The sequence below is a fragment of the Trichosurus vulpecula genome, chromosome 8, assembly GCF_011100635.1.
Source record: "Trichosurus vulpecula isolate mTriVul1 chromosome 8, mTriVul1.pri, whole genome shotgun sequence".
Taxonomy (NCBI): domain Eukaryota; kingdom Metazoa; phylum Chordata; class Mammalia; order Diprotodontia; family Phalangeridae; genus Trichosurus; species Trichosurus vulpecula.
Window position 1 is genome coordinate 37,276,873 of NC_050580.1, and position 27,405 is coordinate 37,304,277.

Consider the following 27,405-nt stretch of genomic DNA (forward strand, 5'->3'; position numbering starts at 1 on the left):
CTTCTCCTCTCCCCTTCCCCCGCCCAGAGGCACCTGGGCCATGATATTCCAGGGAGTAAGTCTTTCTACCATGTACAGACCAGAACCAGAGTCAAGGTCTGAGCAAGAAGGCACCTTGAAGATCACTTAGATCGGTATCATCGTTTAAATGCATGTACCCTCAGGAGTGAGCCCAGAGCCCTGTGGGTAAGAGGTATTGAAAAAAACCTGTTTGTTGAGAGAAGATAAAATGAAACTTTTTCCACGTATATAGCACATTTTACTGAATATCCAATTTAATTTGAGATTACATGAGGCTCTGCCTTTCAGAGTTCTACAAGGTGTTCCTAAGGTCTGGACACATGGGAAATGTGGAGTCATTGCATCAAGTTCATGTGAATCTTGCAAAGCACATCCACCTTTGCATCACAAATGATGGAAATCATATTGGAGATGTTATTTGTTAATATTCCAATTAAATAAAATAATGTTGAAAATTTCATTCATTCCATTTCTTGAAAATATGCATTTTTGCTTATGTGTCCAGACTTTAGGAACACACTGTAGAACATTTTTTCCCCAAACACTCTTCACTTCTGATCCTTCCTTGAACAATTCATGGTTACGGAGAGTGAGAACTAGAGGGACCTCAGAAATCATGTGCTTCTATGAACTCATTTGGCGGATAAGGGACCTGAGGTCCGACAAGAACATGACTGCCCCAAAGTCACCCAGCTAGTGACCATCAGAGCTGGCATCGGCCAGTGGTGTTTCCTCTGGCTCAGGCCTGCTGCCTCCCTCAGATATCATGGGGTGTCAGGGCTCTCATTAGATCTGTCTGGCCCCCAGCAGGCTGCAGTCAGGGTCAAGTTATAGGGTGGTAGGTTTTGGCTTGAAGTATGGATTACAGCTGTCCTGACTGTAGCAGTCATCCCTAAGTGGAACAGACTGCTTGAAAAGGGAGTGAGCTTCCCACTCTTTGGAAGTCTTCAAGCTCTTCAGAAGTGTTCTGGAGGAGAACACTTTCATGGCCCTTCTAGCTTAGAAAGTAGTGTATGCAGGGGCAGCTAGGTGGTGCAGTGGATAGAGCATGGGTCCTGCAGTCAGGAGGGCCTGAGTTCAAATCTGACCTCAGACACTTACCAGCTGTGTGACCCAAGGCAAGTCACTCACCCCAACTGCCTCCAAAAAAGAGAAAAAAGTACTGTATGCAGAAGGCCCGAAAATTCCAAAAGACCCAGGCTCCAGGCTCCTTGGAGAGCCAAGCTTAACTGGGTGAGCTCAATCTCTCAGTTTCTCAGGATAATACTCCTTCTATGCTTCCTCCACCTCCTCCATCAAATGAAATAATCGCTATTCCCAGTGAAACGTCGTGAATGAATGCATGCATGTGAAAGCATTTCCTAAGGCTCACTGAGTGCACTGAGCACCAGCAGCAGTGAGTTTTTATTACCAGCCTCATTCTGAGTTTGCGCGGGCTGACGGTATTACCTGGAATTGGGTGAAACCCTCCCAAGAACGGTTAAACAACTTAATTTAATATTAGCCAAGGCCATTTCCTGAACAGAACCACAATAGGACGGGGCTGCTGTGGATGGAATCGGGCCAGTCCTGGGAAAGGCCCAGAGGTCCAGTGGAAAGAACGCCGGCCTTGGAGGTCACGAGTCCTTACTAACTGTGTGACCTTGGGGAAGTCAGTCGGCTGCTCCACGCCCTGGGCTTCTGGTCCATCACCTGCCAAATGAGCAGAATGAAACACGCACAAGAGAAGCAGCGGGCATTGAAGTCAGCAAGGCTGACGTGGGGCTGGCGGCCTCGGGGCATCAGAAAGACCTGGTCCTGGTCCAGCCTCTGAGCCCAGCTAGATGGTGGGGACATGGTGACGTCTCTTACCTTGAACTCTTCCCAGGTAACTTTCTGAGACTGTTAATAATAAGAACTCACGTTTACATAGAGCTTACTGTGGGAGGTACTTTACAAACACCATTTCACTTGTCCTCACAACAACCCTAGGAGACAGGTGCTAGTATGAAACACACTTAATAGTTGAGGAAACTGAGTCAGAAAGAGGCTAAGTGACTTGCCCAGGGTCAAGGCGCTAGTTAGCGCCTGAGGCCAGATTTGAACTCAGATCTTCCTGACTCCAGGCCCAATGCTCTATCCACTTGGCCAACTAACTGGCTTTTACAGAGGATTTGGCAGCTGCATTGGGGGAGGGAGTTTCCATACTGGTAGATTGCCCACATGAATCAAATCACAGGGCCCGACTCCCTGCCACCTTTCTTCCCAGAATACTTGCACTATTTACAGTAAGTTGTGAGGAAATCCCTAGAGAATCCAGAAATGTTATTAATAGGCAAAAAAAGAAACAGAAAGGAATAGCAGAAGGACTGTGGGGAGGGGTCAGGGGTAGGGCGCCCTAGCCTAGCTGCAGGGTAAGAAGCACTTTGACCAAGGAAGACAACAGCATCGGCTTCTGCCTGGGCTTGGGGTCCCAAGAGATATCTCCAAAGTGATGCCTTGAAAAGAATGCTGGATTCAGTCACAGGACCTGAGTTTGAATCGGGCTCTGTTATTTACTAGCTGGGACTTGGTTTCCTCATCTGTAAAGGGAGGAGGGGAAATAGAAGATCATTGGGATCCCTTCCAGTTCTGACTCTGTGATGCTATGAACCTCTGTGGGAGGCGGAGTGGGCTCAAAATCAGCAGGGATAACAGGATTCCATCCAGCTGTGTCTCCCCCCTGCCTTGCCTGTCCCCTTTGAATCACCCGCCAGCTCTCCAGGGGCTTCAAGATGTAAGTGGCTGGCTCACTTACATTCAGCCCAGGATAAAACTGTCTGCTTGGACTACGGGGAGGGAGCTCCCCATCCCTGGCTGCTGTCCTCAGGAAGTTCTCAATGGGGTAGCCCCACAGATGGCCGGGGCGGCTTCCTTTCACCTCCTCCTCCTGTCAACCACCCATAGCTGAGCTGGATGCATGCCACTTGCCTCAGGAAAAGGGCAAATCTCATCCCAGGAAGAGACCAGAGCTAGGACTAAGGGTAGGCAAGGTGGGCAGCTGCCAAGGGCCCATGGAGGAATTCTTTTTATGTGGCTTTTTATGAATGCACATATTGTGCATGTGACCTCCAGGTCTTTGAGTACAGCTGTGGAAGACGCCTTTCCAAAGCAGGCGTGGCTATGGTGCAATGGTGCATTTTAGGCATTTCTGCGCCATAGGGAGCCTCAGAGCTGCAGGGGGGCCCGGCGTTGGGGTGATAGGGTAATTCTTGACCCCCCATAAGTTATGCACATGTTCATCCTACCTTGGGGGAGGGGTGGAAAGAGAGGAAGGCAGTGTGACTTTCAAACCTCACCCAAGAACAAATGCCCTGACCCAGCTCTGGAAGAGAGGAGCCCTTGTTCCCTCCCTCCACCCCAGAGCTACAAAGCCACATTAAAGGCTGCTGCTTCTGAGAGCCCACTAGCATTCCATCTCTGGCTGGGGAGGGGAGGAGGGGAGTGACTCTCTAATTATAGGATTTCCTACGGAAAGCGCCCTTGGAGATTATCGGGGGCGATGCTTCATTTCTCAAGTGAGCAAACTGAGACCCCAAGAAAGCTGAAATGATTCCAGTCTCCATTTCCCCATCTGCAAAACGAGGGTTGGGTCAGCCCTACTATCTGTTCTAGGATGTTGCTCATTTCTAGACTACTCTATGAGCCTATGAGGACAGTGGAGCCTTTGAAGATCCCCCTGCCCAGATTCTTCTAGGAGCTCTTTGAGAATTGGGAATGATTTGTTTTTACCTGTAACCTCAGGACCTAGTATAATGCTGGCACACAGCAGGCATTTAATAAATGCTTATTGATTGGTACTGATAACCTGGGGACGCCATGAGAGACAAGAGGTGTACAGGATAGAGAAGACTTTGGGTTCAAATCTGACCTCTGACTCTGCTGTGTGACCACAGTCAATTCCTTAACCTTTCTGAACTTCTGGCAACTCCCTAAGACTATCTGCTAAGTTATAGACTGGTTAAATTATGGGCTACCAAGTTATAGTCTTATCTACTAGGTTACAGACTGGTTAAGTTATAGACTACTAAGTTATAGTCTTCTCTACTAAGATATAGACTACTAAGTTGTAGACTTATCTACTAAGTATAGACAAGCTAAGCTATAGACTACTAAGTTATAGACTGGTTAAGGTATAGACTACTAAGTTACAGATAGACTTATCTACTAAGTTATAGACCAGTTTGAGTTATAGACTACTAAGTTACAGACTTACCTACTAAGTTATAGACTGGTTGGGTTATAAACAGTTATTAAGTAACAGACTTATCTGCTAAGTTATAGACTGGTAAAAAGAGTTCCCACCATGAGGGAGTCTTGAAGGAGAAGCTTTCACAAGATGGCAAGGCCCTCGGGGCTATCGGCACCATGTGACCTATGCTCCTGCTGCCCGTGATCTGGGATGAAAGTAAAGGAGGCTTTGACAGGGGGCAGGTGGGGAAGCAGCACAGAGAAGGTGGGTAATAAGAGCAGAACAAAATGTAGTCGGACACGGCCAATGTGTTCATTCATTTGGTTTAACTTTACTGGGTCAAAAAGTAGGGTTCTATTGGGCCATGGTTGGGGGGAGTCACTGGGAGGTGAACAATGTAAAGAAAAGCATCAACCAGACATTCTTTTTCTTTTTCGCTGGTTCTGGGAAAGGGTCTCAGGTCTAGAAATCAGGAGTCTTGGGTTCCAGTCTGGGAACTTCCCCTTTTTAGATCTCCATTCTCTGCCATGCACAATGAGGGTGCTGGACTAAATGATTTTTATCACCTGACATTCCTCCATTAAGCCATTATGAAGTCCACCTCCTAGGATTTAGGGTGATGATGATGTACCACCTCAGATCATTTATTCCTTTCCTAAAGTTCCTAAGCTCATGGGATCCCAAATCTAAAGGTAGAAGGGACCTCAGAAGCCATCTAGTCTAACCCCCTCATTTTACAGATAAGGAAACTGAGACCCAGAGAGATAGGTGGCCACCCAAAGGTCACACTGGGGTACATGCAGTCAGGAGACCTGAGTTCTAGCCCCAGCTTTGGACAAACAACTCAGCCTTTCTGGGACTCAGTTTTATCCTCTGTGAAACAGGGGCAATGATCAATGCCCTGCTGACTGCCAGAGAATGGCTATCAAAGTGTTTTGCAAAGTAATTTGGCAACAGAAATGTGGGGCTTATTGTTAGACCAGAGGAGGCCCCCCCAGAAGGGGATGCTTCTTCCTGACTCCTAGAAAGCTGCTCTCAAGGAAAGTCTCTGAAGCTGAGTCCTTCCAGGAGGGAAGCAGATCCTCCATCCCCCAGCCAGTCCAGCTGGAATGGCACAGGACCAAAATATCCCCTGCAGGAGCCAAAACAAATGATTCCCTGGAGAGAAGACTGCCAGTTAGTTTGTATGTGTCTTAGGATCGGCCTTGGCCCTCAGCTCACAAATGGCCCTCTCCTGTCTTGAAGATGGCAAATGGAAGCCCTGGTTTCTTGACCCAGAAAGTCAGCTAAGATGGTTTGCCTTCTCATGCCCCTGTTCCATCAGTCCTGAAATCTGGACATCTGGAGGGCAGGAAGCTAGGGCCACCGGCAGAGAGAAGAGATCTGAGCCTCCAGCAGGGAAACTAGGAAGGGGCTTATGAGCTGGGGCAGAGAGCAAGGGGATGGGGGCACGGTGCCAGGATGGAAGAATCTGTCCTCAGTCACCCCAGCAGCCTATTTTTAGGATTAAATGACAGCATTTCCTGACCTTACTGGCCAATGGCATGCTTCCTTAAATGACTAATTAGCATAAGTGCAGGAAGGGGTCTTAAAGGTCATCTCTTCCCCATCAGTAAAATAAAGGGGTCGGACCAGCTGATCTCGACGGTGCCCTTGGCCTCTGACATCGAAGGATCCTACGTGGGGAGCTGAATTCCAAAGAGCCAACAATAACCCCCTTCTTTGGCAGATGAGGAAAGTGTGGCCAAGAAAGAACCTTTGTTCCAAATCCCCCAGAAGTCACATCACAGACCAAGAGCCAAAAGGGATCCTAGAGGCTGTCCAGTCCAAAGCCCTAATTTTACAGATAAGGCAACTGAGTCTCAGAGAGTGGCTCCATCAAAGCCACAAAGCCAGGAAATGACTGTTGTCTGACTCCAAATCCGAAGCTCTCTCTCCTCCAAGCTCCCTTCTCTTAACTGATTTCCAGTCTCTCTCCAAGCTCTACAGGGGAAGAGGGAACCTAAAATCCCCCACGAAAAACTATAATCTCCCCAAGATCAGCTGGAGGGGAGAAAAGGAGAAGATGGCCTGAATTTGGAACAACTAATGAGGCTAATTGGATTCCCACCTCCATCACTCTCTGCCTCTCTGTCTCTCTCCCTCTCTCTTTCCCTTCCTCCTCTCTCTCTTTCTGTCTCTCTGTCTCTGTCCCTCTCTCTCTCTCTCTCTCTCTCTCTTTCTCTTTTTCTCTCTCTCCCCCATGTAACCACCAGAAAACACCATCCAGCAGTAATGACCTTTCATTCTCAGGCAAAGACCCTGTGTAGTCCACTGTAATGTTACTCTCCACTCCCCAATGCCCTGATGAGCCATTCCGGGAAGGGAAGGGGCATCCTGTCATGGAGACCTTGGAATCTCACAGCGGGAAGTCAGGACATCGGCATACCACAGACTTGAGAATGTTGACCAACAGTCAGGGGAGACAAATGGCTTCAGGATGTTGGGGAAGTGACATTCCAGAGACCCAAAGCAGCCAGAGTCCTTCATACCCACGGACAGACACTAAGCAGATTAACGTCAGCATCCTTGCTTAAAATGCAACCTACAATGGATGTTTGCCCTCTGGAATCCAGGGTTGATAAGGCCACCCAGGCTGCTCCCAGGGGGCTTAGGGTGCCAGAGTCTGGCCTGGGACAGACCAGAGGGAGAAGGGCAGCCTTAGGCAAAGGACTGAAGGCCTCCAACCCTGAGAGCCAAGCCTTCTCTCTGAAGCCCATCTCTAGCACTTCCTGCCTGGCGCAATCAGGAATCATTGTGTGTCAAACAGAGAGACAGATGAAGGCCAATGAAAAGGGGGGGGGAGCTTCCCTGCTCCAAGGGAGCACCCCTAAGATCCCAATTATCAGAGCTGGAAGGGTCCTGAGAAATAACCCTATGTAATCCTCAGGTGGGATCACAGCAATCACAGGGATTTAGATTTAGAACTGAATAGGAACACAAAAGATCAACTAGCATCACAAACCTAATGTCAGGCAAGCTGGGTGGCTCCCTAGACATAGTGTTGGACTTGGAATCAGGAAGACTTAGGTTCAAATCCTGCCTCCCATACCTCCTAGCTGTAGGACCCTGGGCAAGTCATTTAAGGAAACAGAGGTTAAATGACTGCTGCCTGCCTCAGTTTCCTTATCTGTAAAGTGGGGAGACTAAAAGCATCTTCCTCCCAGGGTTGGAGTGAGGTTCAAATTAGAAAACACTTATAAAATTCTTTGTAAACCCTGAAGTTGTCTCCTGACAGCTGCTATGATCAGGGCTGGAAGAAAGCTTAGACCTGGAGTCTGGGGACAGATTTGGGGGGTCTCTAAACTCGAAGGGGAGAGAATTCCATCTTTATTTTCACTGAAGTCTAACGAGGATTTACTGCTTCTTTCCATTATGAATTGTAGGCAACAATACGTGGGGGTCTGTAGACTTCTCCAGACTGCCAGAGGGGTCCGGGACGCAAAAAGAGTTTAGATCCCCGTCTTAGAGTCCATTGAGATCAACCTCTTTATTCTGCAATTGAGGAAACTGAGATCCAGAAGGTCAGGTGAGCTGTTCATTACCATGAACATCAGACTGAAAGGTCACCTGGTTCCTCCTCCTCTTTTGACAGATGAAGAAACTGAGGCCCAGGTCACACATATTGCAATGATCAGAGGTGGGATTTGAATCCAGGGCCCTTAAGTCCTAGCCCAGTGTTTCTGCCACCTCCAAAAGATGGAGTTAGGGGCCAGACTCCAAGATGCCATGTCCACAGCCACTAGACAAGATGGCGGGCATTGACGCTGGGATGCCCAGTCATAGGAGGCTCATCCTGGTGGTGGCAGCCTCCTCCAGGACGCCTTCCCTGGCATGCCCTTCTCTATCCACATCCAGCTCCTCTGTCTTTCTACTTAGCCTAAGCCCACCCCCAGGCCCTAGCATACACACAGCCCCCTCTCTAACTCATTCTGTTTCCAGAACGTGAATGCCGTTTCTCAGCATCAGCTTCTTCTCCATCTCCTATCTCCCCCAGAGCCCACCACAGGGACAGGCACAAGGTAAGCATGCTTCTCAATACTTCCTTGTTAAAGGAACAAAGCAGAGAAGTCTGGGCCAGAAGTCAGTCCCACTAACAGGCTGAGATGGTCCAGGGAACTCTAGACAGTTGCCAGGATTGTGGGATTTTTAGCCAGAAGGAATAATAGGAATGGTCAGTCTAACCCCTCCCTTTACTGTTGGAGTGACCTTGAGCAGATTGGGTCTTGATAATTTCATCTGTAAAATGGGAGAACCGGACTAGTCGGCCTCTAAAATCCCTTCCAGATCAGGACCTGGGATCTTACGATTAGTGGAAAAGGGTAGAAACAAGAAGCGCACAAGTTGAGAAGACACTAAGAGGCTACAATCACCCTGGTGAAGAGACTGCCCACACCAGTGATCACAGAACTCTCAGTCTCTCCAAGACTGAATGGCATGCCTTCCCTCCTTCCATCCCCCCGCCCCCCAAAACAAAGCTCAGCTCTTACGTGGGGTTGCTGCATTGTCTCTCCGAACTCTGCACGCCCACGCCGCAGCTTCGGGAGCAGCTGGACCAGGAACTCCAGCCAGCCCAGGCTCCGTCCACGGCATCGGGCCGGAAGCCCACAGACACACACTCCCCGTTGAAACACCACTGCCGAGAGGTACAGAGAGAAGGGGCACATGTGAGCACGGGGAGCTGGAGAGGTGGCATCCCAGAGGGGAAGAAACAGGGACTACTTCGGCACCCAGCTGGCCAGGCCCAATGTTTCTCAGGCTGAGGATTAAAGATAAGTCCAGTGCTTGGGGAAACAGGTATAGGAGAACAATTTACAATAAATCATGTAAAGAAAAATAAGAACGAAACCCTTCAGAACTCTGATACATTCTCACCTCCTGGGAGAAAGGTGGTAGACTAGGGGGCAGAATGGGGTATATGTTGTCATATATAGCCAATGCAAGACGTGTTTTCCTTAAACTAAGTCGTTATAAGGGAGAGTTCTATTGGGGTTGGGGAGTAAATAGAAAGTTATAGTTATTTTTTAAAGAAAAGAAAAAGGTAAGTTAAGAGCCTAGCCAGAAAGAACAATTCTGTCCCTTGGGCCAAGATCCAATAAACTGGTCTTGATTAGTCTTTAAATTTTGGCACTCTGAGACAAAGGCCCAATTGTCCCACCCTAGGCATAGCCTTGGGCCCAACTCTATCACAATCAAGTCAAGTCACTCCCATCTGAAAAATGAAGAGTCTGGTCTAGATCCCCTTTGAGGACCCTTACTGCTCTGGCCATCTAAGATCCTTCTGGATCTTGGCCTCTGGGTAGGAGACTCAGGGGAGGCCCCTGCAGCCCAACAGTGAAGCCCAAGAGCACCTGTTTACTTAGGTGGTTTTCCCTATGTGTCAGGAGGCATGGTCTCCTACGTGTCTCTAGAGAATTCTCATGGGCCAGGCCTGCTGGAAGAGGCCTGAGGTCTTGGGCACAGAATACAAAGACTGGGTAATGAGAGGCCGAGTGGTATTTGGAGTCAAACAGAACTCGGTTTGAATCTTTGGTCTGCACTTCCTACCTATGTACACCTAGGGGTATTAAGTCACTTAGTCTCTCTGGATCTCTGGATCTCCATAAAATGAGTGAGTTGCACAAGATGACCTTCAAGACTTAAACCTGTTATTCAGTGATGACAAGGACAGTGGCACCTCCATCGTTAACTAGCCCTTCTGGGTCTTCTATACTCACTCAGGCATGCCTGGGTCAGGGATCATTGGATCCTGAAATCCCCAAACACATGACCTCATAGGGGAGTTTCTCCCACTATCACATAGTCTGCTGATTGCCTTGGCAGTCCAGCCCTGGGGTGGGTTTGATGTATATAATTGTATCTCAAACGCCTAGCCGGAAGGTGGTTCTTGGGCATACGTGGTATCTTTGAAAGGCCGTCAACACTGTCTGAAAGGGTGATAGGGATAGGCTTGGGGGAACTGGGTAAGGTACATCCGAAGTGGTTGTCTAGCTTCCTAGAGTGGATGTGGGGATAACGGGGAACTATGGCGGATGGCCCCATTGGCAGGGTAGTATCTCTCTCAAGTCTGGCAGTGGAGACACCCTGGGAACAAGAAGCAGGGGGCTGAGCTCCCATGTGGATTCCAGCCAACCCGGGAGGAATAAAACAGCTGAAGGTATAAAATGGGGATCAGAGAAGTTGGTGACATGGGGGGCAGTGCTGGTTATGGGAGGGAGACAGGGGGGTGGCAGTAGATAGATCCAGCCCTATGCACTGGCAGACTAGGTAGATAGGTATCTGATATATGAAAAGGTAACCAGGAAGCCCCCCTCACACACATACACCCCCCTATAGTAGACAAACAAAATTAACGTGTGAATCACTGCACTGTGGATAAACATAGAGAGAAGGGGCATATGTGAGCTGAGAGGAGCTAGAAAGGCCACATCTCCTGTGAGAGTGTCCCAGGGAGAAGGCAAGCGTGACCTCATCAATAGCTACTTGTTTTTTCTCAGGCAAGCAATTAATTAAAAACAGGGCCAGCACTTGGGAAAATGGAGGGGTAGAGAGGAACAATTTGCACGATGATCATAGTAATATAGAGGAAAACAAGATTGCTTCATTTCCAAACTGTGATGCCTCCTTCTACTTACAAGAAAAGGTCAAGATGGCACCTTGGCTAAGAGGTGAAGGACGAGGCCTGCCCTTTCAGATGTGGTCGTGGTGTGACAATCTGTTTTGTTTAAGTATTTGTTACAAGGGAAGGTTCTATCACAGGAGGGGGAAATGTGCATCTATTTCTAAACCTCCTATACAAGTCTGTCATGGTACCAAGAACCTTGTCATTAGTTACTCCTTTGGATTCAGGTGCCCATTACGCCTTTATCTCTCATTAACACATTCATGTGAATTAGTTCTTTGAGTCTTTACAACCAGGTTGAGATTATGTCCAGGATGAGAGAACTCAGAAGCGAGGGCAGGCTTGGGCCAGAGGTCATGTGCAACTGAGGCTTAGGGGAAGAATTATACCTTTTTTTTTTCAGCCCCATAATACTCACAGGCAATGTTCTCCAAATCCTACCCTTCTCCTCTGAAAGGAGGAGGAATGCCATCTGGCATTTACTAACCCTTCACTAGAGAGCCAGTAGAGCAGACTTTGGTGGAGCAGATTCAGTGTGTCTAAACTCAGCTCCCTGGCATGGCTATGGTCGTGGCACAGGCCCTTCCATGGTGAGGTAATAGCCAAGGGCATCAAGCTGATCTAGGATGATCCCAGACAGCTTTGGGCCAACTTCTATTTGGTTTATTTTCTACTTTGCCTCATGACCCTTCAGGGTGAAAGGCCAAAGCAACTTGACTTGAGGGCCTTAGGCCTCTACCCGACATTAAAAGAGGGAAAATGGGAAGGGAGGAGGACCCTCCTCTTTAATCCCATGAACAATGTCAGTGACCTGAAGCTATGAACACTTTACCCTGTGACCCTGTTTCCTGGAGCCAAGTGGGAGAAGCATCCTCTGCATTCTAGACACAAGGCCAGAAGACCCTATCCCTGAAGCCTTCCCACTCGACTCAGTCCATACCAGCATCTCCCTTCCTCTCCGCCGCCCCACCAGTGCCCACACCTGCCCTTGGCCACCTACCTTGTTCTCACCACATCGGGTGCCATCTACAGCAGCATCCAACTTGGAGTGACAGGTGGTCCCCACCGAACACCACAGGGTATTGCAGACATTCTGTGGAGAACAGGCCTGGAGTAGGAAGTAGCTCAAGGTGCCAGGTCTCAGAGTGGCTAGACTATTTATTGGACTATGTTCCTTCTTCCTCCCTCCTATTGTCCCATCCTTCAAGGCTCTTCTCCAGAAAGACTCTCCTGCCCATTCCAACCCTCCCTGGTCTCCCTCTCTCTTTTCTATGCCTACATTTATAGTCTCTAACTCACCATTTAGTTCTTAAGGTATATGTGATCACCTATTGTAGTTGTCATTTTGGCATGCTGATCAGTAGACAGGGAGCTCCTTGAAACTGGGGAGTGTCTTTTTTTTGCCTCTGTATTTATAGCACCTAGCACACTGCCTGGAACACAGTAGGTCTTCAATAAAATTTGTTGATATATCTGATAAGTGTTGTTCCCCTATCTAGACCAGGAGCTTCTGAAGGAAAGGGGCTGAGTCTCCTTCTATGGTTTCCCCCGCAGGAGAGCTGAGCAGAGGGTTGAGCGCATAGTAGGTGATCACAGAACAGAAATGAATCATAGGATTTTAGAGCCAATAAGGTCCTTAGAGAGCATCAAATCTAACCCTAGAGATCACTGAATCTGACCCAAAGAAGGAAATTGAGGCTGACAGAGAGGCAGTGACTCACTCAAGGTTATAAAGGAGAAGTAATCAGGTACCTCCAAATGACCAGTGGAGGGCATGGACCTAGAGAGGAGAGATCAAGGCAAACCGGGAAAAAACAGACTTCTGACCCTGGCCTTTGGATTCCAAATCTGAGTCTCTTTCCATTCCCTTAAGATTCCTCCTCTCCTTTCCCTTTCTCTCCCCTATCCCTAGTTTCTCTACAGGATGGGTAGTAGTGGGGACTGGCCTGCTCAAAGGTACCTGATGAATAATTTAGCATCAGGACGTTCAGGGGAGACTCACTGGGGTGAGTCTCCTACCCACACCTACCATCTCCCCCTCACCCCCCAAGAATGAGTCACAAACTGGGTTACAGCCTGCTTTTGTATCACCCATGGAGCTAAGATTTATTTTCACATTTTTAAATACAATAAAACTTTACTTAAAAATGTAAAAAACATTCTTAGCTCTGGGCCAGCCCCCCCAGTTGCTAGCCCTCCTGCAATTTACAGTACTTGCTGTAACCTAAAGCATAGACACTTCACCTTGGAAGCCTGTTACAGATTCCTTCTCAGAATGATGTTTTTAAACAATTGAAGGAAATATCAGTAAGTTAGTGAAAATAAAAATGTAATTTTTTTTTCTAAGATCACAGAGTCCCTGAAAACAGGGTCCATGCACCTCAGGTAAAGAACCCTGTTCTAGATAAAAGTCTAGAGCAGAAACAGATTTAGATCTGCCCATTTCAAGGAGGTTTCCAGTCCTTCTCTTGCCTCTTAAGAGGCTACCCTCTCCTGACCCAGGTCCCTCCACTCCGTTCCCCTCCTCGTCTGTGCCCAGCGGTTTCCAGAACCCCAGTGCCCCCAATTCCCTGCTGACTGACAGCTTCCTGAGGGTCGGTCTGGCTTACATCCATATCATCACAGAAGGTTGAATAGGCTCCGTACTGGAGGCGGCATTGGTGGCTCACATCATAGAGGACACCTGGTGGGACGATGGGGAAGTCAATCACATCGTTAGCAGGTGGGTCGTCCAGGCACAGGCCCCATCCTCGGCTGAAGTGAGAAGAGAAGCAGCAGGTTAGAGCCAGGGATCACACCACAGAAGCAGAGGGAAAGGAGTCAGCTACCCAGATGGCCTCTGGGGCCCCTTTTGATCTGATATTCTAAGATTCTGTTTGTCCTAAGCCTCTGGGCCAGAGACCCAGCTGAGACATGACAACTGCAGAATACGTAGCCTCAGAGAGCCTCATTACCTGGGTGGTCTTCCCTGTGTGAAATAAAGTAGGTGTTGTCCCCGCTGTGTGTCACCTAGGTGGTAATGGGCAGGTGGAAGGGAGGGGAGGAACATGAGCCCCATCCAGAGGAAGGATGTTGCCCTGTTGGTCCATTATCCAACAAGAAAGAGCACTCAACCTTATGCCCCGATATCCCAGGGACTGAACACCTGCATAAGGCAACAAGCGGCTGTCCCCAGCCCTATGAGTCACACAGGCCAATGGCTGTTGTCAAGTACACTACATTCCCACATGGAGTGGGGGCCCTTTCTCTTTCCGATGGTTTTGGCTCCTCCCCGTGTTGTTTGAAATGGTTCTCCAGAACCAGCCTGCTTTTAACAGAACCTGCGAGGGTATAAAAGCCCAATGGAGAATCCAGAGCCTGCCTGGAAGTCAAGGGCAGCCATTTCTACAAGCTCCCTTCACACAGCTCCTCCCGGACAAACCCCTACTGCAGCTAGATTGGGCAAGCTCCTGTCTGCACCCAAGAACGACAGGTCCCCAAAGGCAGGGACCCTTTCATGTCTGTATCCCCAGCCCCTAACAGAGGGTAATCCCTTTTGGATCCAAGCACCCAGAGCAGCACCTGTCCCATTTTTTATCCAAATACTTGATGGATTTATTTGCACATAAAAGGCAAGTACAGCTAGGATTTTTCCTTTTTTCTTTTCTTGGGCGAAACCCACTTGTTCTGCTATTATCTGCAGAGAAGCACTTTGTTATCCGGTATTAGATCTGTAGGAGATTTGATTTCTAACTCTGAAATGCTCCACACTCCCCAACATAAGACAGAATTGGGTTCTGTACTTCTTAGATTTCCTTATTAATTTCCATTCGAATTTCACTTCTGTAATTAGGTAACTTAATTTGAATTGGAACCTGAAAAGCAATCCTGTCAGACACCTCCATAAAAAACACGAGCCATTCATCACTTAAAGTTACAGTCTTGTTTTTGGTTCCACTATGACTGACCTGTTTCTGAGTAACACAAAAGCCTTAAGGAACATACATAATAACAGTCGACAGTCGTCATTGTCAGGGAAGAAAACCTCTGTTAATCCTAAGAGAAGCAAAGCCTACTTTTGTGGTACATTAAATGAATAAATGCTTACTGATTGACTGACTGTATTCCACAGCCTTTCCTTGAAATAATCTCCTCTCCTGACTCCGATTAAGCCCATCTCCATATGTAAAAAGCCTACCCCTACTTCAAAATGATGCTGCCTCATTTCTAGAGTGCTCTAAGGTTTACAGGCCAGTCAGCTAGCATGTAGTAAGCACCTACTATGTGCCCGGTACCATACCGAACACTGGGTTAGAGCAGAGCCAGGGTCCCTCTGGCTTTGTCCCCATATCTCTGTTTAGACACTATTGGGAGCCAAGGGGATTCTTGCCAAAGGGTCTTCCAAGCTGGGCAGAGAATGAAGGGAGGGGAGGGGGAGATTAATGAAATTCTGAGCTTGTGTTTCGTGGCTCCAACTGCTCAGGTCGCAATCCTTTCCCCTATGTAGTCCCATAAGGTAGGTAGAGTGGGTATCATCATCCTCACTTTACAGATGATTACAGATTTACATTAAGCTTGGAATGGAGCCCAGGTTCTTTGACTCCCAATCCAATGTTCTCTCCACTGGACCATCTTCAGACCCCTGATAATCCCCAGCCACTTCCTCCACAAAGCTCCCAGGCTCTCTCCCTGTCCCACCTTCCCACACGGCCCAGATCACACCCTGAACATCCACAGCCTTTCCTGCGTGCCAGCCTTCTCATGGAGGTGCTTGCATCCAGGGGTATCTCTCTGCAACATGCATGAAGGGGCACCCTCTTATACAACATAATACTGCTCCCCACCCCCAAACCCCAAGCACTGTACACCTTGCTGAATATTCTGAGAAAATTCAAGCGGCCACCAGGCTGTGTCTCGGGTTCCCCTCCTACTCCCTCTTCCATGGAATGGAACAAGTTCTAGGCAAGTTCATCCTGGAGTCCTTGGGCACTAGTTCACTTTTCTGGGCTGAAGGCCGCCTCAGAATTCACATCGAACATGAGGGCAATGTTCAATTAAATTCAGCAGGAGTTTATTAAGACTCTTCTGTGTGCTAGGTACCGTGCTGAGGGCTGGGCATACAAGGACAAAAAAAAAACCAATCCCTGCCCTCAAGGAGCTTCCATTCCACCAGGGGTTACAACATGAATGGATAAAGATAAGATAATTTGAGGAGGGCAAGAACACTTAAAAAGGTGATAAGGGGGAATTGGGTCAGGACCCCTTTCCCCTCTAGTGAAAGGCAAGACCTCAATAAACCTCAATACTCAAAGCCTGCAAGGTGCCAGCTGAGGTGCCCATTGGTCTCTGCTGCCTTCTTGGTGTGACAGGGGAAGGGGTGGGGTATCCGGGCTGATAGTTCTTCCAAGGACCAACAGAGAAATAGAACAGTGGATCCAGGAATCTGCAGCCGAGTTCACACCCTTGGTTCCACAGGTAGATTAGCTCCAGAGGCTCAACTCAGGGAGAATTCCACAAGAGCAGGGCAAGAGGGGACCTAAAGAGAGGAGGAGGGGAGGGGAGGCCAGAGAGGGAAAAGCAAATGTTTAGAAAACTTCCCAAAGAAATCTGCAAGAATGCTTAAGATGCCACAGATTGTGATCTGGGAAGTTGGGGCCAAGAAAGAGAAGGTCAGTATTTCATTAATCTCCCCCTCTCCTCCCCTCATTCCCTGTTCCAGCTTGGAAAACTCTTTGGCAAGAATCCCCTTGGCTCCCAGTAGAGGTTAAACAGAGATGTGTGGACAAAGCCAGAAGGACCCTGGCCCTGCCCTAACCCAGTGCTTAGTATAGTGCCCAGCACATAGTAGGCACTTACTAAATACTAATAATAAATGCTGACTGTCTAAGCTCCCTCATTTCCTGCTGCTTCCCTGGAAAAGATGCTGTCTGTATGGCAAGCAGGGAAGTGGGAGATTTGGAAGTCAAGAGATGAAACTAACCAATCCAGCCTTCAGAGGCTAATGCCCAACCAATACCAGGGCTGGGTACCAGAGAGGCCCAAAGCTTTAATAAAGACCATCATTGGCAAGAGTCCCGGCAATGCCAAACTCTCTAGTTGGACATGGCAGATCAAAGGGTACAGTCTCAAGGATGGCAGTAGCCTCATCAAGAACTAGCTGGTTCCTACTCGATAGCCCCCATGCTCCCACCTCTTCCCTCCCCACTTCTCATAAACTTAGGTGCCCAAGGTCACAAAGCTAGAAAGAATCTAAGGTTGGATTTGAACTCATTTCATCCTTATTCCACATCCAGAGAGGCTAGGCCCCGAGGTCACATAAAGCTATCATCTGTTGTGGTATCAGGTCACCTTTCTCATCTATAAAGTCTGTCACCTTTCCTTACCTGTAAAATGAGAAGAGTGATATCGCCTATAGCCCAAGGTTGTCGTGACCATCGAAGGAGACAACATGTATAAAGTGTTTTACAAACCTTACAGCACTCTATAAATGCTAGCTATTATATCGAAGGCCAAGAAAGAAGAGAAAAACAATCAATAAAACTGATGAACATATCGCAGAGGTCTGCAATGTACCTCCCACCTCTGGAAAGAAGTAGGTTGAGGGGTGGGGTTATCTCCTCATCTCTCTTCTTTGCTATTTTGTACCATTCACTTTTGTTTTGTTGGGGGGGGGGTCTTTCCATTTATATTCTACATTAGTCACTGTTTATGTTGTTTTCGTGGCTCTCCACCCTTCACTCTGCATCAGTTGCATACAGATCTTCTCATCCTTCTCTGTCTCCACCATTTCTCACAGTATAGTAAGATTCCCCTGCACTCATGTACCACATTGGTTTAGCCACTCCCCAATCACACAGCACATTTTTCTAAACCGACAGACTTGGGGTTACCAGAACAGAGCAAGCCCAGCAAACATGTCCACCTGATTTTATTTGGGGATGGGGGAGACCATGAATGGAGGGCTCTGTTCTCTAAACTGCACCCTTTCACCATCAGGTCATCCTATAAGCCACCATGTAGTCTCCACATTCCACATGAGAGGGGGCTGAGGCCTGGAGGTTAAGCCCCAGGGTAAGCCCTTAACCCTCCAACTGGAAACTCAGTGCTCTGCCCTCCCCCACCCCCACCCCACTTTGGGGCTGGCTCCTTCTTTCTCCACCCAACTTTTTTTTGTCAGTTCCTTCCTTTAATTCTTGCAATGTATTTGTTCACCACTTTATTGTCTCAGGAAAAGTCTCCCTTTGTTCCTGATGCTCCTATTCATGATGTTTCATGGCCATAGTACGTCTTTTTCCTCCCTATTGTGTTATTATGGTTCCTTGATTTATTAGAGATTTTTTTTTTTTTAATTTTTTTTTTCCTTTATTTATTTTTAGTTTACCACACACGGTTCTACATAGTTTTGAGTTCCAGTTTTTCTCCCCTCCCTCCCCCCTCCCAAGGCTCTCTGCAAGATTGCTGATGTGTCAGGGAGGCAAATTCTCTCTCGTGACCTCTCATCTTCCCAGCCAGGCCACACTTTCATGAGAACAGGGGACAAGGACCCACAGAGCTTGAGGACACGAGCTCTCTGTTCCTGTGATGGGCAATGGGTGTGGCCGAGGGGAGGGGCCGGAGCAGCTACTACTGAGCACACTTTGGCCTGCCCTTTCAGATAACAGTGCCCCATTGATCCACCCACATCCCTGCCACAGGGCCTGACTATTTCTGCGATGATGAAGGGGTGGCCATCTGGTCTCCATCCAGAGATGGACGTAATAAGATTGGGATGCTGAGGCATCCACAGGCTCCCCACCCAAAGCAATCCTGGCATCCTGGGAGCTGGTATTCAGGGCCTTTCAGGCATGCTCACTCATAGGGAAAACTCAACCCTTGGCTTAGAGGGGCCATTGGTGATGCCATTAGCCCTAGGCACCTGAGGACTCCAAACAACTCTATGGACCCTGCACAGATTGCTAAGGACCCACCTACTCATATCACTTCATAAGCTCAGAGCCACTAGAGCACAGTGAGTGGGGCAATGGACTTGCAGTAGGTTCAAATCCCACCTCAGACATTTGCTAGCTGTGTGACCATGGGCAAGTCACTTAATGTGTCTACTTCTCTCAGCTTCCTCATCCCTTCTAACTCTAAAATTATGATGCTCTGAGAAGGTGAACAGGCCTGGCCTGTGCCGCTAGGGACAGGCTTTGAGCAGCTGCTGCTGCTTCTCAAGAGGTCCCAGTGAATCACGGATTCATAGACTGCACAAAGGGACCTCCAAGGTCACCCTTCACTGTATAGATTTCAAAACTGAGACTGGTAAACATGGCTTACCCAAGATATCACAGACAGTAAATGGCACAATAGACTCAAACCCAGAACGCCTGCTCTTTCCACATTTCTTTCACAGGCTCACCAACAACTGGCTTTCCAGACCTCATCGAGAATGCCATCCCTCTCCTCCGTGTGCAGCTAAGTAGGACTCACCCTTCAAGGTCAGGCTGAAGTTGGACTTCTTCCAGGAAGTCCTCCCAGACTACATCTGCCCACACTGACCTCTCCCTTTTCAGACTCCTGAACACCACACAGTACGGCGCTTGGTCAAATACTGCCTGGTTGTGCTCTTCAAATGTTCATGGAGTATGGATGTACTTCTTAACCAGATGTAAGCTAAGATGTCCTCAGGGAAGGACAGGACAACACTTCAGTGCCTTCTTTTCTGGTATTTCTCCCCTCCCTCCATGATCTAGCATGGGAATAGATATACTCAGGGGTCACAGAATCAGACTGAGAGGTCATAACATACAAATGTTAGGTTAAGAGCCAAGGAGACCTGGGTTCTAATCTCACATCCAACACTTACCAGCTGTGTGACCATGGGTAAGTCTTTTAAATGCTCTGAGCCACAGTGTCTCTATTTATAAAATGGGACTATTAATACCAACAGCAGCTACCTCAAAGGCTGTTGTGAAAATGGATATAGATGTATATGAGTACAAACACACATATAAAATAGATACATATACATACATGTTATACATAGGTATAAACATATATAACAGGTGCTTTACATATAATGTGCACATGTGTGACATATAAATTTTAGCTACAACAATGTTATGTATGTATGAATGTTAGATAGATACAAATATCTAACATTCTGCAAACCGTAAGTGGTCAGGCAAACATCAATTATGATTATTTTAAAAGTAGCTGTACAGAGAGTTAACCCAAGAAGACCTGGTCCAAGTCCTACCTTTGATGACTGCCAGCTGTGTGACCCTGGTCAAGTCACTTTTCCTCTTAATGCCCTAGGCAAGTCTCTAAATAACTCTCTAAGACTGTAAATGGTAGAAGGGTGGAGTATCTAGATTGGTCAAGACAGTTTCCACATGGGAAATTCCTTACACCAATAGGCTGGTCCAAAAATTTTACTATAAATAATATTAATAATTACAGACATAAAATAGTAAAATCTCTATCTAATGTTCATCTCAGCCCAGATGCTATTATGCTATTAGGTAAGTTCTCTCTCTCTCTCTCTCTCTCTCTCTCTCTCTCTCTCTCTCTCTCTCACACACACACACACACACACACACACACACACACACACACACACCAGCTTCATAGGCAACTGCTAAATGTTCCTTTGATGCTGGTGATCATTGTCTGTTGTGGGGGGAGGAGGTCTGACCTCCAAAGAATTAAGGAAGGAATATACACAAAACAGAGAGAGGACAGAGTCAGTGTTGTGGGATAAGGGATGGAGCTGGTGACCATCAGGGAAGGAGAGCCAACAGTGAGCTTGAAGAAGTGAATTAAAGTGAGTGTGTGAGAGTATGTTCTCTGGGGAATCCTGTGGTCCAGATGCTGTAGTCATGGTAACTGATGAGTGAGCCTTGATTTGGAGGGGGGCAGGTTATGAGGGCCAGAGCTCAGAGACCTGAGCTCAAATCCCAGCTCAGCCTCCGACTCCCTGCATATTCTTGGGTGAAACAAAGGGCAGCCCAGGGTAGTGGACGACAAGTTAGCCTTGGAGCCAGGAAGACAAATCCTCTCTTGGTGACACCCCCAGGCAGCTTTCTAAGGTTGTAAACTGCCCAGCAGGTACTGATCTCAACGAACAGAAGTTTACTTATACCACTGAAATTACAAGTCCAATCCAGAAAAATCAGCTTCCTTAAAAGCAACCTGGACCAGTCACTTTATCTCTCTGGGCCCATTTCTTCATCTGCAAAATGAAGGAGTTGGGCCAAATATTCTCTGTGATGTCTGATGGCTCTAAATCTAAAATCCCATAATCCTAAAGGACAGAAATGAGAGTCGGCCCCAGGGTTCCCGACTCCCAGTTCAGGGGTTTCTTCTATGTACACCGCCTTGCCCATACTTGCTCCATAAATGGCGCTCACACAGATTTCTCCCCTGTTGAGAAAGCTGGAGGTAGCTCCGGGGGATGAAAAACAAAGATTGGGAATCTTCCCATCTCTCCTTCCCAACCAGCAGCAATAGGAGTCTCCCCTGGGCTAGAAAGTGTTTTGCTTCGGAGATGCTAAGACAGCCCTGTGGTTGACCGCCATTCCCTTCAGCTCTGTTTCCCCCCAGCTCCCTCTGCTTCTCATATTTCCTCTTCCCAATCCCTTTGGGCTTCAGCTGGTTTCCATAGCAACCTTCCAAACAGACATCTAGGTTAATGTATTTTTTTAGTCACTGACATCTTCTTGAGCCTTGAAAAAGGAAAAAACAAACAAACCAGAAACCTAAACAAGGTGTCTGCCTCAAAGCTTTCATAGGTTTTGGGGTAAAGAATTGCCCTTAGGAGGGTCTCCCGATCCCCTCCAACACAGATTTGCCATCAGCAAACATGCTGGAAAAGTCTGGATGGCTACAGGGGCCATTGCTGTCCCCGAGGAGCCTCTCCTTAATTATTCTAATAAAGAGAGTAACCTCAGAAAGCACTGTCCGAATAAGCAGCTTCAGCTGAGCCCAAGTGCCCAGACTCATCCCAGACCACAGGCTTTGGGGCGGGCTGCTCTTCCCTCAGCTTGGCAAAGGAGGCCCAAGGTCCAAAGCCTCACAGACAGGATGATGCCTGGTAGAAGAACCATCACAGCTGACACTTACACAGCGTCTTGTGGATCACAGAGCGCTCCAGCCAGGTGCTGGTTTAGTTGGAGTGCCACACTTAGGGTCAGGAACACCTGAGTTCAAATCTTGCTTATGAGCTGTGTGGCCCTAGACAAGTTATAAGAGCATAGATTTACAGCTGGAAGGGACCTCAGACACTGTCTAGTCCAACCTTGCCATTTTACAGATGAAGGTCCAGAGGTGTTAATTGTCCTAGGTCACACAAGGAGTAAGTGGAAAAGCTGGTATTTGAACTCAAACCCTCTGACTCCAAATCTAGCCTTCTTTCCATTGTAATGTACTACATTAAACCTCACCGAGCCTCAGAGTCCTCATTTCTGAGCTCTGTCCGTTAGACTGTCAGCTCCTTGGAAGCCTTTCTTGTACATCCAGAACTTAGCATAGTGACTGGCATATAGTAGGTGCTTAATAAATGCCTATTAGATCAGATTTTTGCCTTTGCTTGTATCCTCAGTACTTCGCAAAATGCCTGGCATTCAGTAAGTACTTAATAAATGCCTCGACCTGCTGACTATAAAATGGAGATAATAAGGAGCTAAGAGAATAAGATTTAATATATATGTATCTGTACGTGTGTGTGTGTGTGTATATATATATATATATATATATACATATATGTATGTAGTGTTTTACAAACCTTAAGGTGCTACACAAATGCTCATTTTTATGCATTATCTCATTTGCATCTCACAACCTCCTCGTAAGACAGATTCACCCCTGACCCCGAGTACAGCACTCTACCCACCAAGTCACACTACCTGGACAAATTAGATCAACCCTCCCTTAGGTAGAAAATGTAATTATCTCAAGCCCTCCATTCCACCCTGTCATTCTGACCCATCAAAGCCCACCTGAATGGGGGCCTTCTTATCCTCAGGTTCTTAACTAGCCAGGCCCATGCAAAGGGCCCCGGGTGACCCAGACTGGGCTCATACCCATAGAAGCTTGTTACTCATGGGACCATTTGAAACAGGCAGCTATTTCCTGGGACCCTCGAAACACCTGGTTATGGCCATAGGATGTTGGTCTTGTGCAACAGGGCATGAGTCCTGCTAGCAAGGGGTACCTGAGTTGGAATCTGCCTGACACCAGTCCTGTGATTATTGCTAGGTCACTTGGTCATTTCTGAGCCACACATAATTCTGTAAGACTCAATGATAGGTTAATATATTTAATATGGTTTATATATTTAATGATGGGTTATAGATAGGCTAGTGGATAGAGTACTGGGTCTGGAGTCAGGAAGACCTGAGTTCTAATCCAGGCCTGGAAACTTGCTAGCTGTGTGACCCTGGGAAAGTTACCTAACCTCTGTCTGCCTCAGTTTCTTCAACTGATGACGATGATAATAACTTCCTCAAAGGGTTAAAATGAGGATAAAAGAGTTAATATTTGTAAAGCACTTTACACACATTTAAGCATTAATGTAAACGCTCGCTACTAGTCACTGAGATCACAGATTTCTGACAACTGGGCATCACCGTCATCATGATAATAATCATCACTATGCAGCAGGCACTGCGCTTTACAAAGCACTTTACAATCATTCCATTCCACCCTCATGACAACCCTGGGAGCTGGGTGCTCCTGGGCCCAAGGCAGCTGTCATTAACATTGGGACAGATTTATCATTTCCTATTCCTTGTGTCGTTTTTGTGGCCCAGACTCAATCTCTCTGGGCCTCTGTGAAGGATAGGCCAAGCAGTCTCTAAGGTTCCTTCTAGCTCTAGCTGTGGGTCCTGTGACTTCCAGGCTCTCCCACCATGGCCCATCACATAAGACTTTCTCAGGCGTACACACAAGCAAAGGAGAACATAAACACATATGCGCAAGCCAAGCTCTCCAGGTAACGGATCCCCTGAAGGCACACGGCTGTGCCAGAAGAGGCTCCATCTGGCATTTATTCCACTTCCAGTCAAGGCTAATTTAAGGCACAGCAGCCCCGAGGTCCTGGCATCCCTCACTGCTTACTGGCGGCCTCAGAGTAGGAGAGAGGCTGGTGCCCACCCTAGGCTGAGGGCAGCAGCTGCTGCCTCCCCACCCCCACAGATCACTTGCTTTCCCTCCCTGATTGCAGGAATGTGATAGACAGGCCTTTGGTTCCTTGTTTTGTATCAATCTTTCCAAAACACTGAAGCATTTCCTAAATGCTGAAGAAGGCCGACCTTGTTTGTGGCTTAGACAAGAGAGACTAGGAGCCACAACTGAATATTTCTTTGTTGACTGGGAATACCAGAGGCCCAGAATTCTCACAGTTAGATTGTGAGTTCTTTGAGGGCAGAGACTGTCCTTTGCCTCTTTTTGTATTCCCAAGGCTTAGCACAATACCTGGCACATAGTAGGTGCTTTAATGAATGTTTATTGACTGCTAGTCTGGGCTGGTTTGGAGAAGGAGTCAGAGATTGTGCTGATGGTCAACAATTTATCTGTAACTTGGAAGTTTTGAAGGGGGGACCGGGACCCTGATAGGTTAAACAATTTGTCCATGGTCACACAGCCAGTGTGCAACAGGAGGGGCTTGAACCCACATCTCTTCTTGCCAGGTCCGTCCTGGGAGTGTAGTTTTGGGATAAACTGCCAGATCCATTTTTCTGTCCTTTGATTCTGTTCAAAGCCAAGTGACGACTGCAAACTGATAACAGTTAACTGAAGCTCCTAGCAGGCTGGTCTCCAGATAATTCCTTCAGTTTGTTTCCAAGACACTCCTTAAGGCTTTCCCATGGATAATCTCACTCCGCAATTTGCAACAACCCTGTGAGGAATGGGTGACTGGTGTTGGCATATCTATCATGGAAAGAAGGCAGCTAGGTGCCGCAGTGGCTAGTGTGCTGGGCCTGGAGTCAAGAAGATTCATCTTCCTCGGTTCAAATCTGGCCCATAGCTGTGTGACCCTGGGCAAGTCACTTAACCCTGGCTGCCTCAGTTTCTCTCCCAAGGACACCCCAAATGGGGCCACAAAGAGTTTGACATGAGTGAAAATGACTGAACAACAGCAACGACTAGTTACTTGGTCAAAATCCCTTCTTTTCACCGGGCCTCAGTTTCTCTATCCAGGACACGAAGAGGTTGAACTAGAAGGAATCTCCTTGGCCCCTTAGAGTCATGAGATTCTACAAATCTATGCAGGTGCACAATATGTGAAATAACGTTTCTAGATGGTGCCACCGGCAGAAGAAGAGGCCTCCTGAAGATCTCTGGGAGAATCTTGGAGGTCCCGAGGGGGCTCTCCCCGGAAGAGCAAAGATATCTAAAACACTGCTGAGAGACATCAGAGCAGATGTGACCGTGAACACAAACAAAAGTAGCCCTTTGGGGAAAGGCCAAGTGGATAAGGAGGCCCAGATGGAGAATCACTGGGTCACTGGATCGTTAAGAGAGAACCGTGAAAGAGACAAGACTGGGTATTGCCCCCATGATTGAGCCTCAAGAATGAAATTATTCTTGGGTTAAAAAAACATGAGGTTAAAAAAGACATAAGGTGAGCAGGGGGTGGCTTAGCGGACCACCAGCTCGCTATGAGTCGAGAGTATAACATGACAGTCAAAAACCAAACAAAACAAACTAATATGGACTTAGCCTCCATTAATAGGAACACAGTGTCTAGGGGGAGGGAGAGGAGAGTCCCCTTGTCCTCTGCTCTGGCCAGACCACAGTAGGAGGATGACAGGCAGTTTTGAGCACCATTTTTTTGGAAGAAGGTGAAGACTGTCAAGACTGGAAAAACAACCAGGATGGCGAGGGGCCTAGAAACAGTGGTGCTTGAGGATTGGTTGGGGGCCTGAGGGCGTTTAACCTGGAGGTGATCATACATTTAGAGCTGCAATGGAACTTTGAGATCATTAAAGCTTAACCTCTTGATTTTATGGATGAGAAACTAATGGCCCAGAGAGGTGACTTTACCCAGGGTAAAACAGACAATGTCATGGGTGGGATTTGAACCCGAGACCTCGGACTCAGCACTCTTTTTCACCATACCATGGTATCAGTCATGACCTGTGCCTTCAGGGATCTGAAACACTGCCAAGGGGAAGGATTAGACTTACTTCACTTGGCCCCAAAGGGTAGAAGATGAGACATTTTTGGAGAGGGAGATTGTGGGCTCCAAGTAAGGAGAGCCTCGAATGGGGCTGCCTGGGAAAATGGCGCTCTCCAAGTAGCCACTTCCTACTTGTCAGGGATGCAGCGGAGGCCACTCCTGCAGGCATGGTTGGATCAGAGGGCCGTGGAGGTGCCTTCCAGCTCTGGGATTCCCACAGTTCAGTCAGTTGGCAGAGATGAGATTTCCATCTTCCGATTCCCAGATCAAGGCTTCTTCCCTTAGACCAAGCCTCAGTTTGGCATTTGCAGCTGATTTAGGGGAATTTTGGAATCAAACAGCCATCCAAGGCCTTGGCCCAAAATTCTCAAGGTCAGAGACACAGATGCAATGAGCACACCCTCCCCCTCCCCTAGTCTCCCTCAGTAGGGCACAGTGTGTCCTTGTGGGACTGAGTCAGGGCAAGGATGTTACAAGAAACCCATTTCTCCTTTCTGAAGTCAACAGTCCTGAGGGCATTGAGGGCTTGAAATCCCTTTGTATAACCTTGCATAGGAGAGGCAGCGTGCTATATCCTAGTGGGGCCAGCTCAATTAGAAATAGAGGCCACCAAACTGACCATAGGGATCCCTGTAGGTCACATATTGATTGAGAAAACTACATATTAACATTATCTATGCTTTATTGCATTTTTACTGTATTTTGTTAAGTGTTTCCCAATTACAATTTAACCTGGTTTGGGCTGCGCTCAGGAGAGTTGTGCGCCAGCACGTGACTAGCCCCAGTGTGTTTGACACCTTGGGAGTAGTGTACGGGCAGCTGGCCTGGAAACTGGGAAGTTCTGGGTCCTATTGCTGTATGACCCTTTCTTAATGTCTCAGGTAACTCTAAGACAAGTCACAGACAAGTTACTGACCCTCATGAGTAGAAGGCCTGCTCAGACTGGATGTTTGCTACACTGATGAAATTGCAGGTGGGGCATGAATTGATCCCTATCCTTTGTATTTGGGGCAGCTGGGTTGGTGCAGTTGAGAGAATTCAGGGTCTGAAGTCAAGAAGACTTGTATTCAAATCCAGTCTCAGACACTTCCTAGCTGTGTGACCCAGGACAAGTCACTTCACCCTGCTTGCCTCAGTTTCCTCATCTGTAAAATGAGCTGGAGAAGGAAATGGCAAACCACTCCTGTATCTCTGCCAAGAAAACCCCAAATGGGGTTAGACACGACTGAAAAAAGACTGAACAACGTCTTTGGCACTTACTTACTTCTCTGTGAACATGTTGTGTTCCTCGGTTGAGTGTAAGCTCCTTGGGGGAAGAGGCACTTTGGTTTCTTTAGGGTCTGTATCCCCTTAGACCAGAAAAATGCCTCG

The 27,405-nt window shown here is 47.6% G+C and overlaps 1 protein-coding gene across 1 annotated transcript in view; it reads right to left on the bottom strand.

Annotated features, from left to right (window-relative positions):
* ADAMTS7 (ADAM metallopeptidase with thrombospondin type 1 motif 7) overlaps window positions 1-27,405 on the bottom strand; it is a 112,200-nt gene that overhangs the window by 67,387 nt on the left and 17,408 nt on the right. The window contains exons 2-4 of the mRNA XM_036735885.1: window positions 13,502-13,646; window positions 11,893-11,985; window positions 8,761-8,906 (exon numbers count right to left, since the gene is read on the bottom strand). Of these exons, the coding sequence (XP_036591780.1) occupies window positions 8,761-8,906; window positions 11,893-11,985; window positions 13,502-13,646 (384 nt within the window). The remainder of the gene's footprint in view (window positions 1-8,760; window positions 8,907-11,892; window positions 11,986-13,501; window positions 13,647-27,405) is intronic.